The sequence below is a fragment of the Festucalex cinctus genome, chromosome 7 (assembly GCF_051991245.1).
Source record: "Festucalex cinctus isolate MCC-2025b chromosome 7, RoL_Fcin_1.0, whole genome shotgun sequence".
In the NCBI taxonomy this organism is placed as follows: Eukaryota; Metazoa; Chordata; class Actinopteri; order Syngnathiformes; family Syngnathidae; genus Festucalex; species Festucalex cinctus.
In genome coordinates this window covers 19,362,654-19,385,058 of record NC_135417.1, presented here as the reverse complement: position 1 = coordinate 19,385,058, position 22,405 = coordinate 19,362,654, and the positions used below count along the sequence as shown (strand labels likewise).

Sequence of the window (22,405 nt, the reverse complement as noted above, 5' to 3'; positions counted from 1 at the left end):
GCTGATTTATTAGTCTGGCATTACAATTTGTTATTTTATTTTTTTACTTTACAAAATCATCTCGCGGGCCAGATTAAACCCCTTTGCGGGCCTGATCCGGCCCGCGGGCCTTATGTTTGACACCCCTGTCCTACACTGTAGATAATGGGAAAATTGCAGATAATATAAAAATAACAATGAACAAATATTTTCTGTTTTTTTATTATAAGTTAAGTGCGCTGGGTCTGGTAAAATCCTTATCAGATCTAAACTGCAATTCAAATACTTTCTTTTTTCCACATTTAAATTTCTATGGTGAATTAAAGACATTATTTATGTCACTCACCGCACTAATGAAGTAGCGAGTTTCCTCCAGAAGTGTGCTGTTATGCTATGCCTGTTTACCTCAACAACACAAACCAACATTCCGTTCAAAGGAGGTACACCAATTGTGTTGATATGACCAAATATTTGGGTTTGAAAAGGGGTACATCATTGGTCTTATTTGTTTAAAGAAAATCAAAAACAAATTGAACATATTCGAGTTTTTGCATGAGTGTACATGGCCTTTCAAACATAGAAAATTGCCGATATTTTTGTTTCATTTTGAAAGTTATTGACTGTATGTAAACATAGCCCAAATTAATTCCATGCCTCGTTAAGTCTTACTAACATATCAACCAGTTAACTGAAAATTGTCTTTGTCCTGTCACAGCTTTTACTTCGGAATTGGAGCCTTTAAGGACATCTTCTGGCCTAATTTTGCCGAGGCCACCCCTTCGAACCCATCTGTACCGGCTCAGTATGCCAAAAAGGCTTGCGAGTTGATTGTTTGAGCTCGGAGGGTGGGATCAGCCGATGGAGGCCAGGCCAGCCGCACTCTAAGGCCACTGTTGGATCAATAAACGTAGCGATCAAAGTTGCAATTAACCCACTGCGCTAACACAAACATCTAGGCCAGCAGAAACAAACAAAGCCTTCATGTCACCTAAAGCGTTTATTTTTGCAGATTTCCACCTCAGCCAAGGAGACCTCCAGTGCTTGTCAGCTTCTGTAAGCACTGTTAGAAGAGAGGAATGTGGGGCTTCAGGGATGGCTGACTGCCTTGCTGTGCTCCCGTGCCAGGCCACAAGCTTATTGCTCGCGATGGCATGTGGCTGAGAGCTAGCCTATCGCTTGTCAAAGGGCATCATGCCATTCACGCAGTACTTTGGAAGCGAAGCAGTTTATTGAGATGGCAACAAACGCCGCGTGTATACATCCCCGCAACCACAATGCACATCTGCACAGTTTCATCTTCAGATACACACATTAATCATCTACATTTCCCCAAGACACTGTTTACACTGGTACAGCCACTATTCCAAACGTGTTTTGGGATACAGCTGGAAATGCAGGCTATGCTGAAAAAGGGAGCAAAAGGTGAACAGTGGGCGGAGTGCCCAGAGAGATATTTGGGGGGGATGCTCTGTGGACATTCTGTTCATCCGACCAGCCACTTCGGAAACACTGTCCCGTTCCGTCTGGTGCAGGCACAGGAAGATTACATTTGGAGAGGTTTCAGGTTTTCAAAAACAAAGGGATGTGTTTTTCCGTTCACTGCCAATTCCCCCCAGTGAGATTTTTCTCCTCTTGAGTTGCAAATGTTTTCGCCGGGGATGCAAAGAGGGTGTTTCTAATTTCCTTTTCTGCTGCTCTGCGTCTCTGGTTCTGAATTACTTTTTGTGTGTATATGTGTGAGATTGAAATCTGTTGGGGACAAATTAAAGATCAATGGCAGATAATGTGTGACTGTATAATTTCATTTCTCTCTCTCTCTCTCTCTCTCTCTCTCTCTCTCTCTCTCTCTCTTTCAGTAATTTGCTAACTTCCTATCCTGCTGTTATATGAAATCGGTAGGCAGCCGATCTGATCATGACACCACAGGTAGAATGTCTGACACTTTTTGTGGCAGAGCTATAACATAAACCATTTTTTTTGGATGTGGTTTATCAGTCTGGTTTTGCATTTAAACCAATATGTCGTACAGTATATGAATTCATTATTCAATAAAAGTTAATTAGTACTATTACTCTCCTATCTCGGTAACGTTTGAATTATTGATCTCGGTCAGGATATAGGTTTCTAGGGTACAATTTGTTTGGTGTGGTTTCAAATTTTCTATTTTTGTTTTTTTATTTTTTATTTTATTATGATTATTTTTTTCTGTAAGGCAATGGACAATTTGATTACAGGCTGTTTCTGTTTTTTATTTTATGCTTTTTTAAATATACAGTTTGTAATTGCGAAGGATTTAATTTTTGGAAATATTACACTGCAATTACTTTTTATTATGACTTTATCGTTTATTAATCCTTTTCATTTAACTTAGTTATTTATTTATTTTTTTTATTTGTCTAATTTTCCTGTTTTGGGCACTATTCCATGTCCAGTTTCATATGTGGAACATTGCCGTTATTGATTTACCTCTGCGCAGTGGTAAAAGTAGCCAAAAGCATAACATACAAAGGTAAGATGGCTCGAAACGTGGCAGTGACAACTGATAAACATTACAGGGTTTGAGTGATTGCTATTAGTACATTTTTGTAATTATGTCTCACTTTAATACATTTCTTACAGTGGACAGGGAATCCTCATTTTGGGTGAAAGACCCCAAATGCCTCCTGTGGTTATTATATAGGGCATCTTCCTATGGCCATATCCTTTAAAAGTATGTGTTTGTGCTGTGGCTTCCTTTCTGGTGAGAGCTGTTTTGTTGGAACCAGATAACTATCTTCACAAGGACTCCAGGGGAAAATGATACGCGAGTCAGCGGATATGTTCTCACTGCTGTGCATTGACAGAGGAAGTAAGGGACATTTTGTAGGTGGTGGTAGCGGTGGTTGTGGAAGCATTTCACATGTGGCGGGAGTTGTAACACTATCTGATGGAGTAAAGAAGCGATTAGGAATAAAGGTGAGCAGAACTTGCCACAAAAAAAGGCAAAGCTTTTTAAGCTCTGTGATGTGATGCCAGGGGGCAATGCAATTTAATTGATATACCCAACAACTGTATATGATTCTAAAGGTTTTGTTCATATTTCTCTTTTTGTATTTATTCATTACAGACCAGCAGATGCTGGTGCTGTGATCTAAAATCCAGATTGAGTTTGTGCCTGGGTGATTACAGATCAAAGTCGAAGAAAGTCCTGCTTCATTTGAAGGCCTGAAATGGCAGGATCAGGGCCTAAGTCCCAGGATAAGCAATAGTCACCTCTGAAATAGCCTGCAAGCTGTCACTCAAAAGTGACATTCATGCTAACTTTTTGAAGCAGTTTGAAGTTGAACAGAATTTTGTGTTTCTCAGTATGAATTGCTATTTTTCATCGGATGGACATTAGCTGAAACGATGAGGTCGTTTTGGGTTACTCTAACAAAAACCTACAATAATAATAATAATAATAATAATAATAATAATAAAGAGTCTTTTTTTCTGAGTGCATTGCTGATGTATCAGTTCAGCACTGTATCGGCAGATACTCAAAATCAAGGGACTTAGACTGGGGGTGCAAATAACTGTGATCTGGACAGCCCTAATTGAGATTGTTTTCATTTGGACTTTTTCACACACAAACCCCAAAACTTCAGTTTGGGTCCTGAGACTAGCATCTTGCTTGGCCATATAATTGGTCACCTGCTTTAACTAACCACATTGGCATGGAGCTAGATTTTTCAACCTTTGAGCATGGGAGGAAAAACATATGGAATAATTTTTTATCATTGTGACCATGTCTTTGAATGTGGTATTCTGAAAGTTGAATGCTTATGCGAGCAAACCAACATGTGTTGGAATTGTCTGCCTCTTGCTATGTGCTCTTACATTCGGTTTAATAACATCACCATAATTGTGCAAACACCAATTCCAATAAATTTGGGACTTTGGGTAATACTTATTTTGAATTTCTCAAGATCACAGACGTTTCACTCCTGCCACAAAAATAAAAAATAATTTTTTTTTAACAACTATCAAGTAATATGTTAATAACTAATCATTCAATTAAATGTCCTCCACACAGTAGTAGCAGTTTAAACTTTCAGTTAAATATTTGATATCTGACTGACGTGCTACTTAGTCATGATGCTTTCTTTGTTTGTTGGACTTTGTATCTGGGTACCTGTCACCCTTTTGAAGGCAAAAAGTAAATGATTTTGATGTAATTTATTATTTATTAGAAGTCTGGGTTTAGGGTTTAAGTCTTCAGGAAATTAAAGTAAGTCTCTGTCCTCTGTAGTAATGTTTTTGCAGTTAAGCTCTGGCACGTGTGACTTCATATGGAGTTTGTTGGTTTAAAGCTTCCTTAATATAGAGTTCCTGATCAAAATTGAAATGTTTCAGTCAATTTTGAATTGTTTTGGCAGTACCGGACATGAGTGCACGCTCGCAGACACTGACATTGTCCATTTGTTTTTTTTGTTTTTTTCCTGATTCAATCTGTCATTAGATGTATTAGTGAGCTGAAAAAAATATCCCGGCTAACTTTTTGCTTGATTGATTTTCATTTTGACATTATGTCATTGGTATATGTAATAACAAATCATATTCCATTTGCTTCATAGGAGAAGCCTTAAACCTCTTACCAATAGAAGGCTGGAATCCAGATTGCTTATTGTACCTGAGTCATTTCCAGAGGCAATCTATCTATAATTTATGCAATTTTATTTCCATTTTACCCTGAACCACGGAGGACAGAGTTGTGTAACAGATATTCCACACAGCAATTACACTTTTGGCTTTCAGCTTTTTTTGTGCCCATTTCTAATTTTAGAATGTTCCTTTAGCATCACTTGGAAATCCTGCCGTTCCATGGGTTTGCCCTCAAATGATTATTAAGTTTCCACTATTCTGTTATGGATAAAACACAAATTTGTGAGAGAGACTCTTGAGTCTAGTTTCATGTGGCAGCTGTGGGCCTGACGCCCTTAGCATCTGATGGAACAAACCTTCGGTCATCCTGGCATCCTTAGTTTCCTGTCCTGACATTGTGCATGCTTTCTCTCTCTCACAAAACATACACAAACCTGACATGCCCATCAGCTCATACTAGTTATACAGGCTAACTTCTTCCATTCTTTTGTTTATTGGCTTGTTACAGAGCTGTTAAACATAATTGTGGGGAATACCATGCTTGACCCTACACAACCTCAACTGAGCTGTTATACCTTGAGTTGAGACACAAAGCCCACACACCCAGTCTCTGGTCATGGTGCTATTTTCTATTTTCACTGTGCATGCAACTACATAATTACCCTTAACACAAGCACAACTCTTTCAAACTCATTTCTTTCCCCTACCGCCTTTTCCCGCTAGGATTGTATCTTCCGTCTTTGCTCACAACATGTCTACATGGACTTTCCATGCGGAATCAATGCTTGGTCATGAAGCGAGAGCTATATGCCAAGCGTTGACCTTGACCAAAGGATTGATGCACATTTGGGTTGGGTGACGGAGTAAGATGGATATAGAGTCAGTCAGGGAAAAGGGATGTTGTCAGTGGTTTTGGCCGTACTCAAATGAATGATTTATTTGCAGCATTCTGACCTCAGCCTATTTCTCTCGTCGGATCTGTCAGGTCTCTCAGGTTTGTTCGGAAAGTGCATGTTTCCCTCTCAGTGCTTATGAGCGAGACAAGTCAAACTTGAGACCACAGTGGATTCGTGGAGTTTTCTGAGGTAAACCACAGTGACCTGTTGTTAACAGTAGCTTGGAAAATAGGGTGAATGATAGCAAGTCAGTTATGGCGGCTTCCAAAATTAGGTTCATGACTGTTAGTTGACATTTTAGCTTAAAATATGTGTGGTTTTTTGGATAAGGAATATCCTAACATAATAGGCGTTATGTACATTATAGTATTGTGCTATTTGATGCCAGATACAACTGGAATTGAAGCAGTCTTTACAAAAGCCCCAACTGGGTTAGACATTTTGTTTTCATCATGTTTCTTTACAGCATTTGTCTTGACTCAAATTCAGCCAGTAACTATGATGTCTTTTGAAGTTGCTATGAGTTATATTTGGTTTTGTCGAGGAATCGCCACAGACTTCAAGCTTGTTTTAATCAGAGCACTGGCAAGACACGGACTTTCATTTCAGTTATTTCATTTTGATTTGTTAAACAATATTTCCTTTTTATTTCCTCCTGTTTCTTTTTATTCTTTGACACAGTCCTTTTTGCAAGTTTTTCAGTAGCTGCATGTTCTGACTCTCAGCCTCTAATTGTGTTGTTCTTATTTATCTACTCTGTTAATTTCATCACCTTCTCACACTATCTGGATGCAAATGCAAAAGTCAAGAATCTCTAGCCTGCATAAAGGCAAAGAGGTGACAAGGATGAGTAAATCGTCAGCACTTAAACATTTCTTCCCCATGTGTTGGTAATGTTTCTGGACCACTTGCTTGGAAGTTCTCTCCTACACCTGGTCAATCGCTTTCAAAAACATTCTCTAATTGAAGTGCTGCTGTGGAAGTCGAATGAGTTTTACTGACCTCATTATCATGAACCATGTGTTCCACTGTGCTTTCTCTCCAGTTGGAGCTGCAATCATGTTGTGTGTTCCTGCCCAGTGACAGCCTTCCATCCCCAAGCACCATCATCTTTGGTGACATTCCTGGTACTGTGCGCAGCTGGTACCACAACCAAGCATCTATGCCAGGAACCCTTGTGGTCTGCCTACCCCAGATCAGTGTCCTCAGTGCTGGTCACAAGTACATGGAACCAGTGCAGGAGCTCCCTTTTGTGGTCTCCAAGCCCATCCTGGAAGAAGGCAAGATTTTTATTATTATTTTTTTTTAAAAACATTCTTGGATGTTCAACTATACTTTTAGTTTAATTAATTAATTAATTAATAATAATAATAATAATAATAATGATAATAATTTTTTTCCTTATCTGAATACATCTATGGGTCTGATGTAGAGCTGTCACTAATGACTTTTTTTTAAAGTCGACCTTCCCTCTCATATTTTTAACGACTAATCGACTTTTTATCATTATTATTATTAGGGGTGTGAATTGCCTAGTACCTGACGATTCGATTCGTATCACGATTCACAGGTCATGATTCGATTCGATACCGATTAATCCCGATACGAATTTATAAGTCGATTGTTGCGATTTTTTTTTATTCAAATTTAGAAAATACCAATCAGTAAGCTTGTAGAGTGTAAGATTTATATGAAAATGTATTATTTATTTTTCTGAAATTTCAGTCTTATAGAGGTTGTAATCTGTTTCATGTTTGAACAGCATTAAAATAAAATATTAAGGCTTAATGTTCCGTTCATATAACATTCTTCCATGCTCAAGGTGTGAATCCTAACCCGAAGTCAGACGTTTTGTTGAATATTTTTCCATTAAAAATGGAAGTTTAACTCATTCACTGCCTTTGACAAGTATACTTGTCAATTGTATTTTTTAGAGCGGTGCTAAATGGGGGCGAATCTGAGCATGCTCCACTGTAAATATCAAACTTGGAAACAACTTTACTGATGCCCAACCACCGGTAGATGACATCATTGCCCCATTTTATAGGAAATAAACACAGTTTCAGAGTCCATGGGAGAAATGGCTGTATTTTGGCAAACCTACATTTTTCTGCTGTCAATTATAAAAGAACGGGACGGGACAAAAAGTAGGGAGTCTATTTTGTCATTTGGTAGATTCGGTTTATATATAATTATTGAATGTAATATCACGTGAGTATTGGAAATGTAAAAATTTTCTATAATGACTGGCAGTGAATTTAAAAATCGATTCACACACACACACACACACACACAAAAAAAAAACAAACAATTCTGAGCTCTTTAAAAAAAAAATACAAAAAAAATAGATTTTTTTATTGAATCGATTCGAGAATCGCGCGATGTAGTATCGCGATATATCGCCGAATCGATTTTTTTTAACACCCCTAATTATTATTATTATTATTATTATTATTATTATTATTATTTTATTTTATTTTTTTATTTTTTTTGAGGCTGCAAATGTTCAACGTGTGTTGAATTGAGTGGATAATCTGGATATAAATACCCATTGTTCCTTATATTTCCTGTACAATAATAGTCTTCCATTTACAGTCTAGAGGGGTATATGCCACGGAAGAGGCGGGACTGTTTTTGCACATCAGTTTGTTTCCGGTTCGGTTTGCGACGTGTGGGCTGCGTCAAAAATACTTGTGCTTCCGACTTTGTGCCCCTCGGTTACGCGTTCGCAACCCGGACCGGAAACAAACTGATGTGCAAAATCACGTCCCGCCTCTTCCGTGGCATATACCCCACTGTGCACACGCACGCACGCACACAGTGTTCGACTTCTTTTTTTACCCTCCCGGCCGTTCGTTACCCGTAGCGGCTCAACGAATGTGCGTGCGTGTGAAAGGCAAGATATTGTGGGCCATACTGCCTGCATATCTCGGGGAATGAGCAGTGGAGTTAGACAGTTAGCTTAGCAATGCATTGCTGCTCGCAGTCGTCTAGCGGCGCCTTCAGCGGTAACTTCCGGTCACCATACAGTGCAGTGCATTGCGTTCTAAATAGCAATATTATCACACTAATAATAATAATAATAATAACTAAACTTACCTTGCTCTGGTTTCTTCAAGCACTGCATATGCATGTTTCCCCTAAAATGCTGCATCATTGATGACGTACTGCGATGGTACGCCATTGTTGTTTTGCACAATTTGCAAATAACTATTTGTCCTCTCAATCTTCTTGAAATGGTCCCAAACTCTAGACATTCTTTTTCTTTTGTTAGGGGAGTGCCAGGAGTCTTTTTTTTTTTTTTTTTTTTTTAACTCTGTCCTGAGTGTCCTCCTCCATGTACGCAACACACGCTGCGTGTAGGCATAAAAGGTCCGTGTGAAACATGGACCGCGGCGGCGCAAACATGGTTCCGGGTGGAGCCTCGACGTATTTTTATTTATTTTTTTAATTTGATCTATTTTTAAAGTCGACCTAGTCGAATTGGTCGACTTTTTTTCACAGCCCTAGTCTGATGTTTGCTATAATTATGAAATGACTTTAATATATGAATTTAATCACAATTAGAGATTGGATAATTTAAATACATGGAGCTAATAATAGCATTGAGATGTAAGATGGGAATTCATCATCATTATGGCCTTTTCATCACTAAGCAAACCTTTGACCGTATAGTACTCATTTACCATGACAAAAGACAAACAAACTTAAGTAGACCGGCTTTGAGAGATAGAGAGAGATTCTTGCACATGTGGTCTGCACACCTGGCAAAGTTGACATAAGCCCTGACAGTCCAGCAGTTTATTTTTCTTAAAATAACAAAAGTTGGGGGCACCACACTTTTTTTTTAAGCTCTCCACTGACATCAGAATTGGGCATGTTACAGATTTAAAAAATCTGATACAAAAAAATGACAACAAAAACATCAGTACCCTCTGGAATATTGCTGGTAAAAGGATGGTCAATATTTTAAGAATGTATGTCAACCCTCCCTTTCCATTGAAAGTAACAGAGACGTAACAATTACAAGTGTGTGCTTTGAAAATCACATTTGTGCAGCAAATGTTGGCTTTTTATTTATCAGTACAGGTTAATGTTGTACAATAATCCCCCAAAAAAGAACATAATCAGAATCATATTTGTTGGCCATATATGTTAACATACCCAAAGTGGTTTGTCACCAGTATTTGGTGTTAATCTTTCTAGTTGTCCAGCAAAAAGAAAAATAAAAAAAAAATAAAAAACAATGCCGTACATACATTTAGGGTATAAACACGATATAGTTGGACAAATATCAGCAAATATGAGAATTAAGCAACATATTTTTGCAACAAAGAAGTGACTTCACCTATCGCAAGACTTAAACAAATGTTGGGTTATTATAAAAATAAAAATGTGTAGCAAGGCAGTCAAAGATAGACAGGAAGTGTGCATAGTTATGAAATGTGTCATTATTACAAGCATCAATGAAGTAGCACTGATACACCAGAAGAGTGAAAACATACAGTATGAGTAAGTCTCATCTTAAAATAATGTACAAATCAATGGGAAACAAAACAAACAAAATATTATTGTAAAGTGAATTACACTCTTGGAATTTGTCTCAGTTTTGATGTGCATTGTTTGATAAATGTTCATGTCTTCCTTCTTTCTTTGATTTATGCACCCACCAGGTGATGCTTTCCCATGGACAATTAGCCTGAGTCAGTTTAGTGTGTACACGCTGCTGGGGCAGCAGCGCAGCCTGAGCCTCCTGAAGCCAATGGGGTGTACCTCCACGCTGGCAGTCACATCACATAAGTCGCCAAACTTTTCAGAAGGGAGGCACTCTTTTGTCGTCTGCCTCCATGTTGATCTGCAGCCCGTCCGAGTCAAGTGCTCCAACCCCCAGGTCAGTCATAAATCTCAGAAGTAGCTGGTGACACCTCCTATGTTTTTCAGTTGAGGGATGCACCGATGCCATTCATGCATACAATGCGTTGAATAATATCTACTATACGTATATTATCAACTCTATATCACTGTTTACAACATTCACAAACGATGTCTACAGTGTGCATCGTTTGTTTTTTTCACAAGTCTGCTGACATTATGAGCCCAAACCACTAATTGATATTAGCTGTTCTTGGAACTCACAAATCATTAGGGAAAATTCCCCTTTTACCTCCAGTATGCAACTAATGGGAAAGTTGCTAACATAAGTAGCATTTGCTTTTTCCCCCTCCTTTTAAAAAATAAAATAAAAATAAATATGGTTAGCATTAGTAGTCAGAATAGTTGCTAAATATAGCACCAAAATCACAAACATTAGCAATGCTGAACACACAAGTTGTTGCTCTTGTTCGCTTGTACTGTCGACATATGCACATTGAAATAAAACCCTGCATATTTAGAGTTATATTTTCACTTGAAAAAAAGACTGCCTTAATAAATAAACACAGTTGGATGTGATTGTGAGGTCTTGCATGCATTAACTACTCAGTTGTGTTGTGGCTTTTTGCAGTGTATAGTGTCCAAGAGTAAATAAGGTTTGTGATTGAAAATAACGAGCAAATGCTGCATTGTTTCCCGGTACTTGTATTTGGTATTTCTCTGTCTGTTTGCATTTCCTATATCAATGAAAAGTGTATTATTGATATTACCACTAATCATGATGTGAAATTTATCTCCATTCTTCTTTTTTTTCATCTGATTTTATCCCGATAAAGTTCTTATTTCATACCTTGTGTTATTCTTAAATGAAATTGCTTTGCCTTATTTGTGGTCAAAATAAAAGAATCTGTCAGACTATTGTTTATACCCATTGTAGAACCTGATGTAAATATACTTTACTTTTGGTGAGGCCATCTTTATGACAGATTGGTGTGGGGGAAAAAAAGAGCATTTTTGCCTTCCAGCTATTTGACTATGTTGTTTCATGGTTATAATCAAAGGTGCACGCACATGCCAATTGAATTAGCTGTATGAAATTAGGTTTTCTGTAAACACTTTATTGGGGTAACCTTTCGAGTGGTTACGATGTCTCAGACCGCAGAGATGAGACGTGAAATTGGTACCAGAAACAAACAATAGTACGTAATGTGTTGGTGGTGAAAAGCCCATTATTTGAACAGCTGGTCTGGGAACATTTCTTTTTGTCTTTTGAATCTAATTCCTTTTGAAATGGCATGCTCATGTCTGGCAGTGCTGGGTATGGCTTTTTTGATTATATGCTGAGTCATTACTAATACTTAGACCTGATGAATCTCTTTCCTACAGTTTTTTTCTGCTCATAATGATCAGTCAAACAATGCAGCGTTTTTTTAGCGGCGGCCAGAGTAAACCCACTCCCCTCCAATTCCATATATATGTTTTGTATATCAATGATGGGTGTGTCAAAAGTAGAGATAGACCGATATGGTTTTATCAAGGTCAATACAACACCGATTATTAGTAGTCAAGGAGAGGCCGATAACTAGGGATGTAACGATATCCAAACATCACGATACGATATTATCACGATATGAAGGTCACAATACGATAATCATCATAATATTGTTGCCGATGTTTAAAAAAGATAACAGTATTGTAAAAAAAAAAAAAAAAAGAGCTCATACTAAAAAAAAAAAAGCACAATATTGTGCTTTTGTACATAACAGCAATGCATATAAACCACCTATAATCTCTAATAACAACAGTGAGACTCTTACTTGCTAATGCAAGCTTCATAAGCAAATTAGGTTCCCCTTCATCTGGCATTTAGCATAATTTTAAACATAGGAGGCCAAAACATCCCTAATGAAAATTAAATTCCACTAATAAAATAGCCACTAGAGGGTGCTATTTCTGTACAAATTGAAATCAACCTGACTTTTTTTTTTAACAGATGTGTTCCTTTTAAACATTGTGAACATGATGACGACGATATTGTGGCAGTTTTAATATTGTGATATCACAATATTGCTCTTATCGTGGCAGGCCTACTGATAACCGATATTTGTAGCCAGTATTCATTTTCACTAAAAGGGAAAATATTAGCATCAAAATTTTGAAAAAGAAATAGAAGCTCCATCTCTTATTTATTTATTTATTTATTTATTTATTTATTTATTTATTTATTTATTTATTTATTTATTTTGAACATCTGCTTATTGAGTGATTTTTAGGGTTCATAAATATTAGAGTTTAAAAAAAGATCTTGTCAATAGACATATTTGTTTTAAAACCAAACAAAAAGTTCAGGGATCTCCCACGGGCAGTAGCATGTCTTCAAAAGTAAAAAAAATAATAATAATAATAAAAAAAATGAAGTAAATAGCACCCTAGTGTTTTGTACCGTAAATAAAGTTTTCCAAAATATGGAAAGTATTAAAATTTTACTTATCTTAGTTTTAATTTCAAACAAAAACAGCAAGAGAGTTCCCAGAGTCAGCAGAATATCTGAAAATGTAAATAATTAGTTCCCTGAAGTTAACACTTTTTTTTTTTTTTTAAATGGATCTATTTAGGCCATATGGTTCTTCAAAATGGCTGATACCGATATTCATCAAAAAGCTGAATATCGGCGCCGATAATTGGCTCAGCCGATTCAGAAGCCTGATGGGAGAGTCGCCTCACCTTGAAAGTGCACAGGAAAAGCATTTAGAAAATTGACTTCAGCACAAACGGGAAAATATGCCCCCATGTGAATTGGATATAGCAATATCCTAACATTCTTACGGTAGCAATAGGGATTACAGTCAAGTCTTAGCTCTGAATAGTGTTAATTTATTGACCATGACAGTCATTCTCTAGCTCCATCGCTCTCTATTCTGTAGGTCTTGTGTTTGAGTTGATTTACTGGCCTCAGCTCGGTGAATGGTGCTTGGTGTCAGGTCTGCTGCCTGAGGCACAGTCCACTTGCTTGGGTATGGCTGACAGCTGTTGGCTCTACCGCTGCATGGCTGCTGGACTAGCGTTAGCAGGTCTTCCTAGACATGTTTGAAATAAGCCAGCTGTAAGGAATTGCGCTGATTTCCATTTATTTATAGAGAGAATTCCCTCTAATGTATGTGCTAACAGGCTTGCATGTGTGGGCGAATGAGCAGCTGAGAAAAATACAATTGTGTTTGGAGTTGTTTAAAGTTATTTTGTGTGTTCTCATATAACGCACCTTCCACTTTCAAAGGGCTAGCGGTAGTAGGGACAGGGTGGAATTCTAGAGGGGTTTGGTTGGCTTCAGAAGCAAAACAGTTGAAATCCACATCTGAGCTCATGGTGAAAGAGTGTCGCTTTTGTCTAAATAAGTCTTAGCTGAATGCATGAATAACTGAAAGCATCACATCATGTCCCCCTGCTTTCCCCTGTCATGTTTTCCACTCATGTTTTTGGCTTTGTTGTTGTTTAAAGTTAGGGCCTCAAGTGAGCACATGATAAATTGCTCCGAACACTTTGACGCCAAGCCTTCGGTTTTTCCTTACTGTGGTGAGTTTTTTTTAATGGGAAATTGATGAGACAACAGAAGTTTCCTCTGTGGCTAATTCGTTGGGATTTGTGTTGTTATAGATAAAGAAAAAAATCGGAATAGTAAAGCACGTGTTACCCTTTCAAATGATTGCGCATTCAAAATAATGCCTTTTTTTCCTTGGAGTCAGACAAAATCAATCAGTGTTGTAGTTCATGAGAGTATGGGAATGGATTGTGGTCCATCTCTGGCTACTCGTCTCTGTCCTGCGCCTCTTCAAGCTGTAACAAGATTTAGTGTCACACAACTACCAAACAGTCAAGCCAAACCAGTGGTAATGACCTCTACATGAGAACTCCCTCAAAGCATCTGTTGGATATTTTGGTCCAAAATACTAGAATCTGCTTTCAAATACTAAGATGCTTGTTATGTTTTGTAGGTTTATCTTGTATTTTACACGGCCCACATTTACTGAAAGCTACGTTGTTTTTTTTTGTTGTTTTTTTTTGGTTAACTTTTTTTGGTCTCTCTTCAGGTGCAACTGCTGTACAAGCTCCTTCTCAGCTGGACGTCAACATGGGCTCGTCTCCAGAAGCATGGCATCTTGCGTCAGTCGGCCAGTATCCCGGAGCCCCCTGCTGGTGCTGCTCCATCCTCCTCAGTACACAGCAGTGCTGGTACAGCTCTGCCTGACACCAGCACCTATAGCCCATCTGCAGATGTGGGATCACCTACTGAGGTTTGTTTTACAGCTACACTTAATTTGTTAATAAGTGTTGATGCTCTGTTAAGAAATTGTTAAAAATTTAACTTTCAAAGGCAACCTTTACTCTGCCCCAATTTGTGTTTGTAGTTTGGAGTTTGTCTTGCATATTTTTTTTTATTTTTATTTTTTTTTAAACAAGCAAACAAAAGTAGATATTTTCATGGGTGTCTTTGCCATTTATTTTGGTGGAGGGGGCGGGACACAATAAAATAGTTTTGTCAACAGAACAGTGGGGTAGGGAGGTATTTGGGGGATGGTCTACGATACAGTACATTTCTGGTATAATTGGAAAGCCACTGTATAATGGACCGTCCGCTTGGGACGTCTCCCGAACATCCCAATGGCCATCATGCCTCTGATGGACAGGAATTTGAATGATACCACTACTTATTCTAGCTCATACATATTAGTTCTTTCTGTTCTTTATACTTCGTCATTTAGTCTCAATACTTTGGCCTCATTTTTTTTTTTTTTTTACTTTCACTGTGCGTAAGTCCTGCCAAATTGCGACCATGCTATGTGTGATTGATGACGCATTTAAACATGCTATTTAAGACTTCGGTACACACTTATGCTGTTGATTTATTATTTAAGCACTGAGCAAAGAGATAAACATTTGATATACAATAGAGCAGGTTTTAGCATAATACTGAGTTGCAAGAAAACAGCTTAGATTTCTGCATAATTTGATCATAAAATGTGATCTGGTCTTCATCTAAGTCACAATAGATAAGTACAGTTTTCTCGAACTAATACCGCACAAACAATTGTAAGTCATAGTGCCGGGGTGCAGGTGCGGTTTGTTATTGTACGGGACTATCTGAGCCTTTGGATTTAATAACAGGTTCAACCTCCTTTGGCATCAAAAGAATCAACCAAATATTTCTAATAGTTGCCGATCAAATGACCATTTTTCCTGAGAAAACTTTTTAAGTTCATCAATATTCCTGGGATGTCTAGTGTGAATCACTCTTGTGGTCTTTCTACGGAATCTAAATGAGGCTGAGGTCTGGGCTACACTCCAGAAGGTGTATTTTCGTCTTTTTTTTTTTTTCCATTCTGTTGTTGATTCACTGCTTTCCTTTGTCATTGTCTTGTCTTGTATCACCCATGTGTTTAGATTCAATGTAAAATATTTATTTATTTATTTATTTATTTATTTATTTTTTGTGCGTTTGCGTGCGTGCGTGCGTTTGCGTGTGTGCGTTTGCGTGCGTTTGCGTGCGTGCGTGTGCGTGCATGCAAATACGTATAAATTTATACTCATTCATTCACCTAAAACCTTATAAATATCCCATTACCCTTCGCCTTAACCAGGTACTTCAGAATCTTGCCAGAGTCGTAAGATTTAAATGGTCAGGAGACCAGAGAAAAGGTCAGAAAAAAAAAGAAATAAAGAGAAAAGAAAGGTAAATCAAAGTGACATCCAGCACCGACCAAACACTTCCTGCCTTCCCCATGATTACAAAATCAAAGTCTTACGCCAACCCCGGAAGCCTCTAAATTCCAGCAAATTTAGCGAGATCTCAAGAGCCCAGAGGAAAAACTAAAGAGAGGAAGGAGGGAAGGATCGATAAGGCAGAGTGAGATCAATAGAAGCCAGTACATCCAATCCATCAAAGTGAAGTCCAGCACTAACAAGACCCCTCCTGCGTGGTTACAAAACCAGAGTCTTATGCCAACCCCAGAAACCTCATACTTCTAATAAATTAAGATCTCAAGTGACCAGAGGAAAAACTAAAGAGAGGAAGGAGGGAAGGATAGATAAAGCAAAGTGAGAACCACAGACACCAGCACCAACTGATTCAAGGGGCTGTGGGAGGGAGAGGGTACTTCTGTTGAGTTTCAGTAGATGCTGGTGCGACGGATCTGGCATGCATAAGGACCACCACCAAAGAAAGAAGCCGTCAACCGCGGTCCAGCAAAGCGAGCACCCCCCCCCCCCCCCCCCCCCCCCGGAATCCCCAGGCCGCGGCAGCACCAAGGCCACCCCCAAGCCACCCGAGCGGACACCGGTCGGCGAGCCGACCCAGACACCCGGAACACCCCCGCCCCAGCCCCGGCCCACACCCCCGAGCCCAAGGCCGCAGAACGAGGCCCAGCGGGCCCCCACAGCGCCCCACCGGTCCCCAGCCCCCATCCCCCCACGACCCCCCCGCACCCCACCCAAACCCGCCATCCACCACGACCCAGGCCCCACCACCCCCGACCCCCAAACCCCCGAACACACCCCGACCCCCAGCACCCAACCCCCCCACCCACCCATACCTCCACCCCCCCCCCCCAAACAAGCCACCCCCCCCCCCCCGACGGCCGCCCCCCCCCCCCCCCCCCCCGCGAACCCGGCCCCCCGCGAGAACCCCCCCCCCCCCCCCCCGCCGGAAACCGGCACCGGGCAGCAGCGCAGAGAGGGAAGATGTGCCCACCCCACCTCCAGCCGCGCGAGATTTGCACAGCGGCGGGAGGGGGGAAGCAGAGGAGGAAGCACCAGGGGAGAAGGCGGAACACCAGAACACCGAGCCCGGTGGGGAGAGGCCCCGGTCGTCACGCCAGAGTAATAGTGACACCTAACCCTGTTACTGAGTCCGCCAGCTCGCCGACTGGCGAGCTCTACCCTTACACCGTGAATGTGGCCCCACCCAGTGTATATACGTGTGTGCGTGTGGTGCATTAAAATTGGGAGCAGGTGAGTCGGAGCAGAGGGAAAAAATTTCCCCTACTCCGACACACCCGTATCCCCCCCAAAAAAATGAATATGTATATGTGTGGTGCATTAAAAAAGGGAATGGAGGGACAAAGTGGTGGGGCAGGGACACAAATGGGGGGGACCACAGCGCTGCCAGGCACTGCAGTCCATCCCCTCTGATGGCTCCCCGCCCCAACTCACCCCTCCCCTTGGACGTGAGGTGCATTAAAATTGGAGGGGAGTTGAAGGGTGAAGACGGTGTTTCCACCCTTCCCCACCCTACCAAGAAATGTGTTGTGTGCCCTATGTGTATATTTACAAAGTGTATAGTGCAAGCTAGTGAAGTGAGTAAGAGGAGCGACCAGCGGGGCCTCACCCAACCCGGCGGGTGTAGGTGGCACGCCCGCCCCCCAGGACCCCCACCCCCACCCGCCCCCCACCTCATCCACCCGGCACCACAATGGGCGGACAGCCAGCGCAGCAGGGCTACCGGACAGCTTTCTGACAGATTTCTGCATAATTTGATCATAAAATGTGATCTGGTCTTCATCTAAGTCACAATAGATAAGTACAGTTTTCTCGAACTAATACCGCACAAACAATTGTAAGTCATAGTGCCGGGGTGCAGGTGCGGTTTGTTATTGTACGGGACTATCTGAGCCTTTGGATTTAATAACAGGTTCAACCTCCTTTGGCATCAAAAGAATCAACCAAATATTTCTAATAGTTGCCGATCAAATGACCATTTTTCCTGAGAAAACTTTTTAAGTTCATCAATATTCCTGGGATGTCTAGTGTGAATCACTCTTGTGGTCTTTCTACGGAATCTAAATGAGGCTGAGGTCTGGGCTACACTCCAGAAGGTGTATTTTCGTCTTTTTTTTTTTTTCCATTCTGTTGTTGATTCACTGCTTTCCTTTGTCATTGTCTTGTCTTGTATCACCCATGTGTTTAGATTCAATGTAAAATATTTTCTGATGATGCTAGCAATGTGTCCAGGCCCTGAGCTGGCAAGCCGCACTTTAGTTTCATCTCTTCATCTACTAGTTTGACAGTAGCATTGCAGAACATCCAGATATTTTCTTGCAAACGTCAAACCTGTTGCAGAAACATATGACATAATTGTCTTTGTATAGGCAAACTAGTGATTCAGCTTTTGCATTTAATTGAATGGTCTGTTTTTAAGACTATTTATGATGTTGTTTCTCTATTGATGGTAATACATGGTTATCCTAGTTAAAGGGTAGAAGCAATAATGATGGTGGCAATAAACAGTGTATGGTATTTATATCATTCATGCCCATGTATGTACAGTATAAAAATTGTGGTGGCCATAATTTTGCTCATTTGCTCCCAAAAACGTATAAAGATGATCTATTTTAAATATTTAAGTGTCCCAAAGATGTATTTAGACGTTTTTTTTTTTTTTTTAATGCTAGAGCGTACAGAAGGCTTTGATGCAGCCTCTCGACTGCGGAAAACGGTTGAAGCAATGGGAGTCATTACAAAAGCGGCCATCAGGTAGCAGCAGAATATAATAGATCTAGGGACATGTTGCAACAGGCTCTTTTTGCCAGTGTTTTCACCAAGAAAGTGAATAATAATGAAACTTAGCTATATTCTAATGTTAATTGTGGCAAAACGGAAACAGATCCAAATTGCATTTTTTTTTCCCCCTGATGAAAGAAGAGACTCTAATCTTACTTTTGATAGGTTCCATGGTTTGATAGCAATAGAACACAATATTCTGTGGGCCTTGCAAAATCAGGCCAAATCCAGAAAAACAGCCGGGAGCGAAAATGTCTGCTGGGAGTGAATGAGTTAAATGTCATTATTATCACAGTAGAGCTAAAATAAATTAAAATAAATAAATAAATACATACATAAATAAATAAATAAAAACACAGAAAAAGACACATTTACCAAAAGCACTACAACAAGGTATATTTTGACTAAAAACCAGCGGTAATACTAACTGTGAAATTCTTTCGAAGTTTATTAGTAAACCCGTAAACCTTTTCATCTCTCGTTGTTCGTGAGATTTTTGTGAGCGGTTGAAAAGCCAGCTCCATTAAAATGATGGTCTAGATGAGTGTTTGTGTTGTTAAGCTCTGGCAACCAGCCAGTGATTTAATGACTACTCTTTGACCACATTGGACCTGTCAGAAATGTGTGGCCCTCCGGGATCATAGAAACAACATTGTGACATCCGAGAGCCAATAAAGTTAGTCAGTATTCATGGTATTTTCATACCATATGCCTATGCGCATCTGTTTCTGCGTTAATTTTCGAGCCATCAACATTTGTTTATCCTTGCTTCATTTGTGGAACCAGTGGCAAGGCAACAGTTTAGTTAGTCAGAGACGGGCTTTGTGCGTGTGTCTGTAACACAGCCTTCGAGTCCCCTGACAACCCACTTGTAACTGTTTACTCAAGTACAAACATTGGTAGAAGTGTTTAGTCCTGTGGAAGGTTGATGATTAAGCAAGAATGTAGGATCTGTTTTGATAAGTCTCAGCAGTAGTGGCAGCATTCTCTCCCCAAGAAGCACAGCCCGTGACCGCCTCCTACTCCTTATATTTTAACCATAGCCAGGCCACAACACATGCCAACTTGTTACCCATCCCCACTACCAATGATGTCATTCAATAAATGGCAATTGCGCACCATCGTATACTAGGGATGGGAACACCTGGGTACTTCGTGATACGATACAATATGTTTTACATGGCCGACGATAATGATTATCTCACGATATGATGATACCGCAATTATCAATATATTGGTCAGGTAATAAATCCACGATAATCTAGGATAAAACTACTCAAGGCATAAACTGATGTTTTTTCAATGAGAAAATAGTTCCTTTTTGTACCATTACTGAAACATAATATTAAAACTGGTGTCTTCTTCACAGTGAGTACTTTAGTGTATTTTTTAAACAAATACAAATGTCTTTAACAACTTTCTGTGAACAAATTTGTGTCTTTCTTAAACACTATGGTCATGCCACCTGTCAGTTACATAGTCAATTGTTTCATTTTATAAACTGTGACAATTATTTGTGTAACATTGCACAAGTAAATAAATAAATAAATAAATAAATAAATAAAATTGCTTAAATATTAAATCCAAATAAATGAACATTTCTCAGAAATTGTGTGCTTCAAAAAGTCGAAACATAAAATAAGTTTTAAAATGTTAAAATTGAAGCTATAATACACATTTTTTCATAGAAACGTATGCAGAACTGAGTCAGTTGCTGGACAGATAAATGTCTTACACAAGTAAAAGTAAGCTCATGAGTCTTGCGTACATTTCCCCACCACTCTTATGAATTTCTCCCCCTAGCGGCCTGCCAAGTAATTGCTCAATAAGTAATAAACAAAGGAGCCATTATAGTGGCTGTATATTAACTACAATATTGCAATACTTGCATAGGCGTATCAATAATTTATCGCGAGACAAGTATCACGATTTATCGCAATATCGATATATCCTCACACTCCTATCATAGACACAATTTTCTTTTTCACTTAGTTATGTATTTCTTCCTGTTTTAATGTAGATTAATTACGGACTTATTGTTGTTTTTTTATATTCTGTAATAAACGTAAGAGTCATATTTTCCATATATTTTTCATTTTTCCACAGACATTGAATAATTCCTGACCACAGAAGAGTAATCTTCCATTTCACAAAGTCACTCATGGTGCAAAACCCCCAATCCGCCACACCCACCCCCACGTCTCATTCTGCCAACTGCAAAGCACTGCCCTCCACCCACCTATCACAACACACTAGCATGCCTTAATGCTGCCAAATGTGAAGATTTACCTCCTCTATGTCAAGATGTGGCAAGTTAGTGTCACTAATTCAAGGAATCAACTTTAAAGAAAAAACAAATTTGCCATTAATGCCTTATTTTGCTCTTATCATCTTTTATTGCTCACTTCTTTTTCTTTCTTTCTTTCTTTCTTTCTTTCTTTCTTTCTTTCTTTCTTTCTTTCTTTCTTTCTTTCTTTTTTCTTTCTTTTTTTCTTTCTTTCTTTTTTTCTTTCTTTTTTTCTTTCTTTCTTTCTTTCTTTCTTTCTTTCTTTCTTTCTTTCTTTCTTTCTTTCTTTCTCATAACATCCTGTTTGATTTACTCCAATCTGTTTTTGCCTCCTCGAAAGCACAGAACGAGACTGAATAAAAATCGTCAATGGCCTCTAGTGGCAACTGTCTTATTTGCTCAGCATCATTCTTATCCTTGATTTGTGATAGTCTTTTACACCGCCATCCTCTTCAATATATCAACCACTACTGGCATCTGTACATCCCCTCCAACTGTTTTAAGTCTTACCTTTTTGGCCACCCTCATCACTTTGGACCCTTCCTCTCCCTCACGTCTTCATTATCATCTGCTATATCATTTGCAAATGCAGCACTGCAAATACTTAGATCCACATCACATTTTAAATACTTCCATAGTTAATATTTGTATCTCTCCTCTTTTCGCCCCTCGCTCTTCTTCTTATTTCTTTCCTTATTTTATTGTTTTCTTTGACAGTAATGCTATCGTCTCTATTTTAGCATTTTCAACATTAGCCTTTTTATGTGCAATTACTGATATATATTGATATATCAATGTGCCACCTGCCCGCCTCACCTCTTTTGGCAGAACATTCACCTTGACCTGTGCAACACAGACTGCCTGAAAAGTCAACCTTTAAAAAATAAAATAAAAATCTTGTTCAGAATTTTACACGCTGACTGGTCTGTTCTAGCTTTATTTTTTTTATTTTTATTTTTTATTTTTTTTACATTTGCACATCTTGTGTTTTTAATCTATTTTAAAATTAATTTTACTGTTTAATACAGCACATTCAAAATAACAGATTATTATTAATCTGCTCTCAGCTCGCCGATGTCTGTCCTTCCCGCTTTCATTCTCTGACACTTCACAGCCTGCTGTTGTCTGCCAGTATTTGGGCCTTTCTAATGATGAAAGACAAACTTTGCAGCAAAAATAAACTTGGATCCGTTGCCCA

At 39.2% G+C, this 22,405-nt stretch overlaps 1 protein-coding gene across 2 annotated transcripts in view; it reads left to right on the top strand.

Annotated features, from left to right (window-relative positions):
• Positions 1–22,405, top strand: part of vps13b (vacuolar protein sorting 13 homolog B) — a 337,411-nt gene that overhangs the window by 149,890 nt on the left and 165,116 nt on the right. For both annotated transcript variants that reach the window (XM_077526198.1, XM_077526199.1), the window contains exons 23-25: positions 6,544–6,778; positions 10,172–10,389; positions 14,456–14,659. In XM_077526198.1, the coding sequence (XP_077382324.1) occupies positions 6,544–6,778; positions 10,172–10,389; positions 14,456–14,659 (657 nt within the window). The remainder of the gene's footprint in view (positions 1–6,543; positions 6,779–10,171; positions 10,390–14,455; positions 14,660–22,405) is intronic.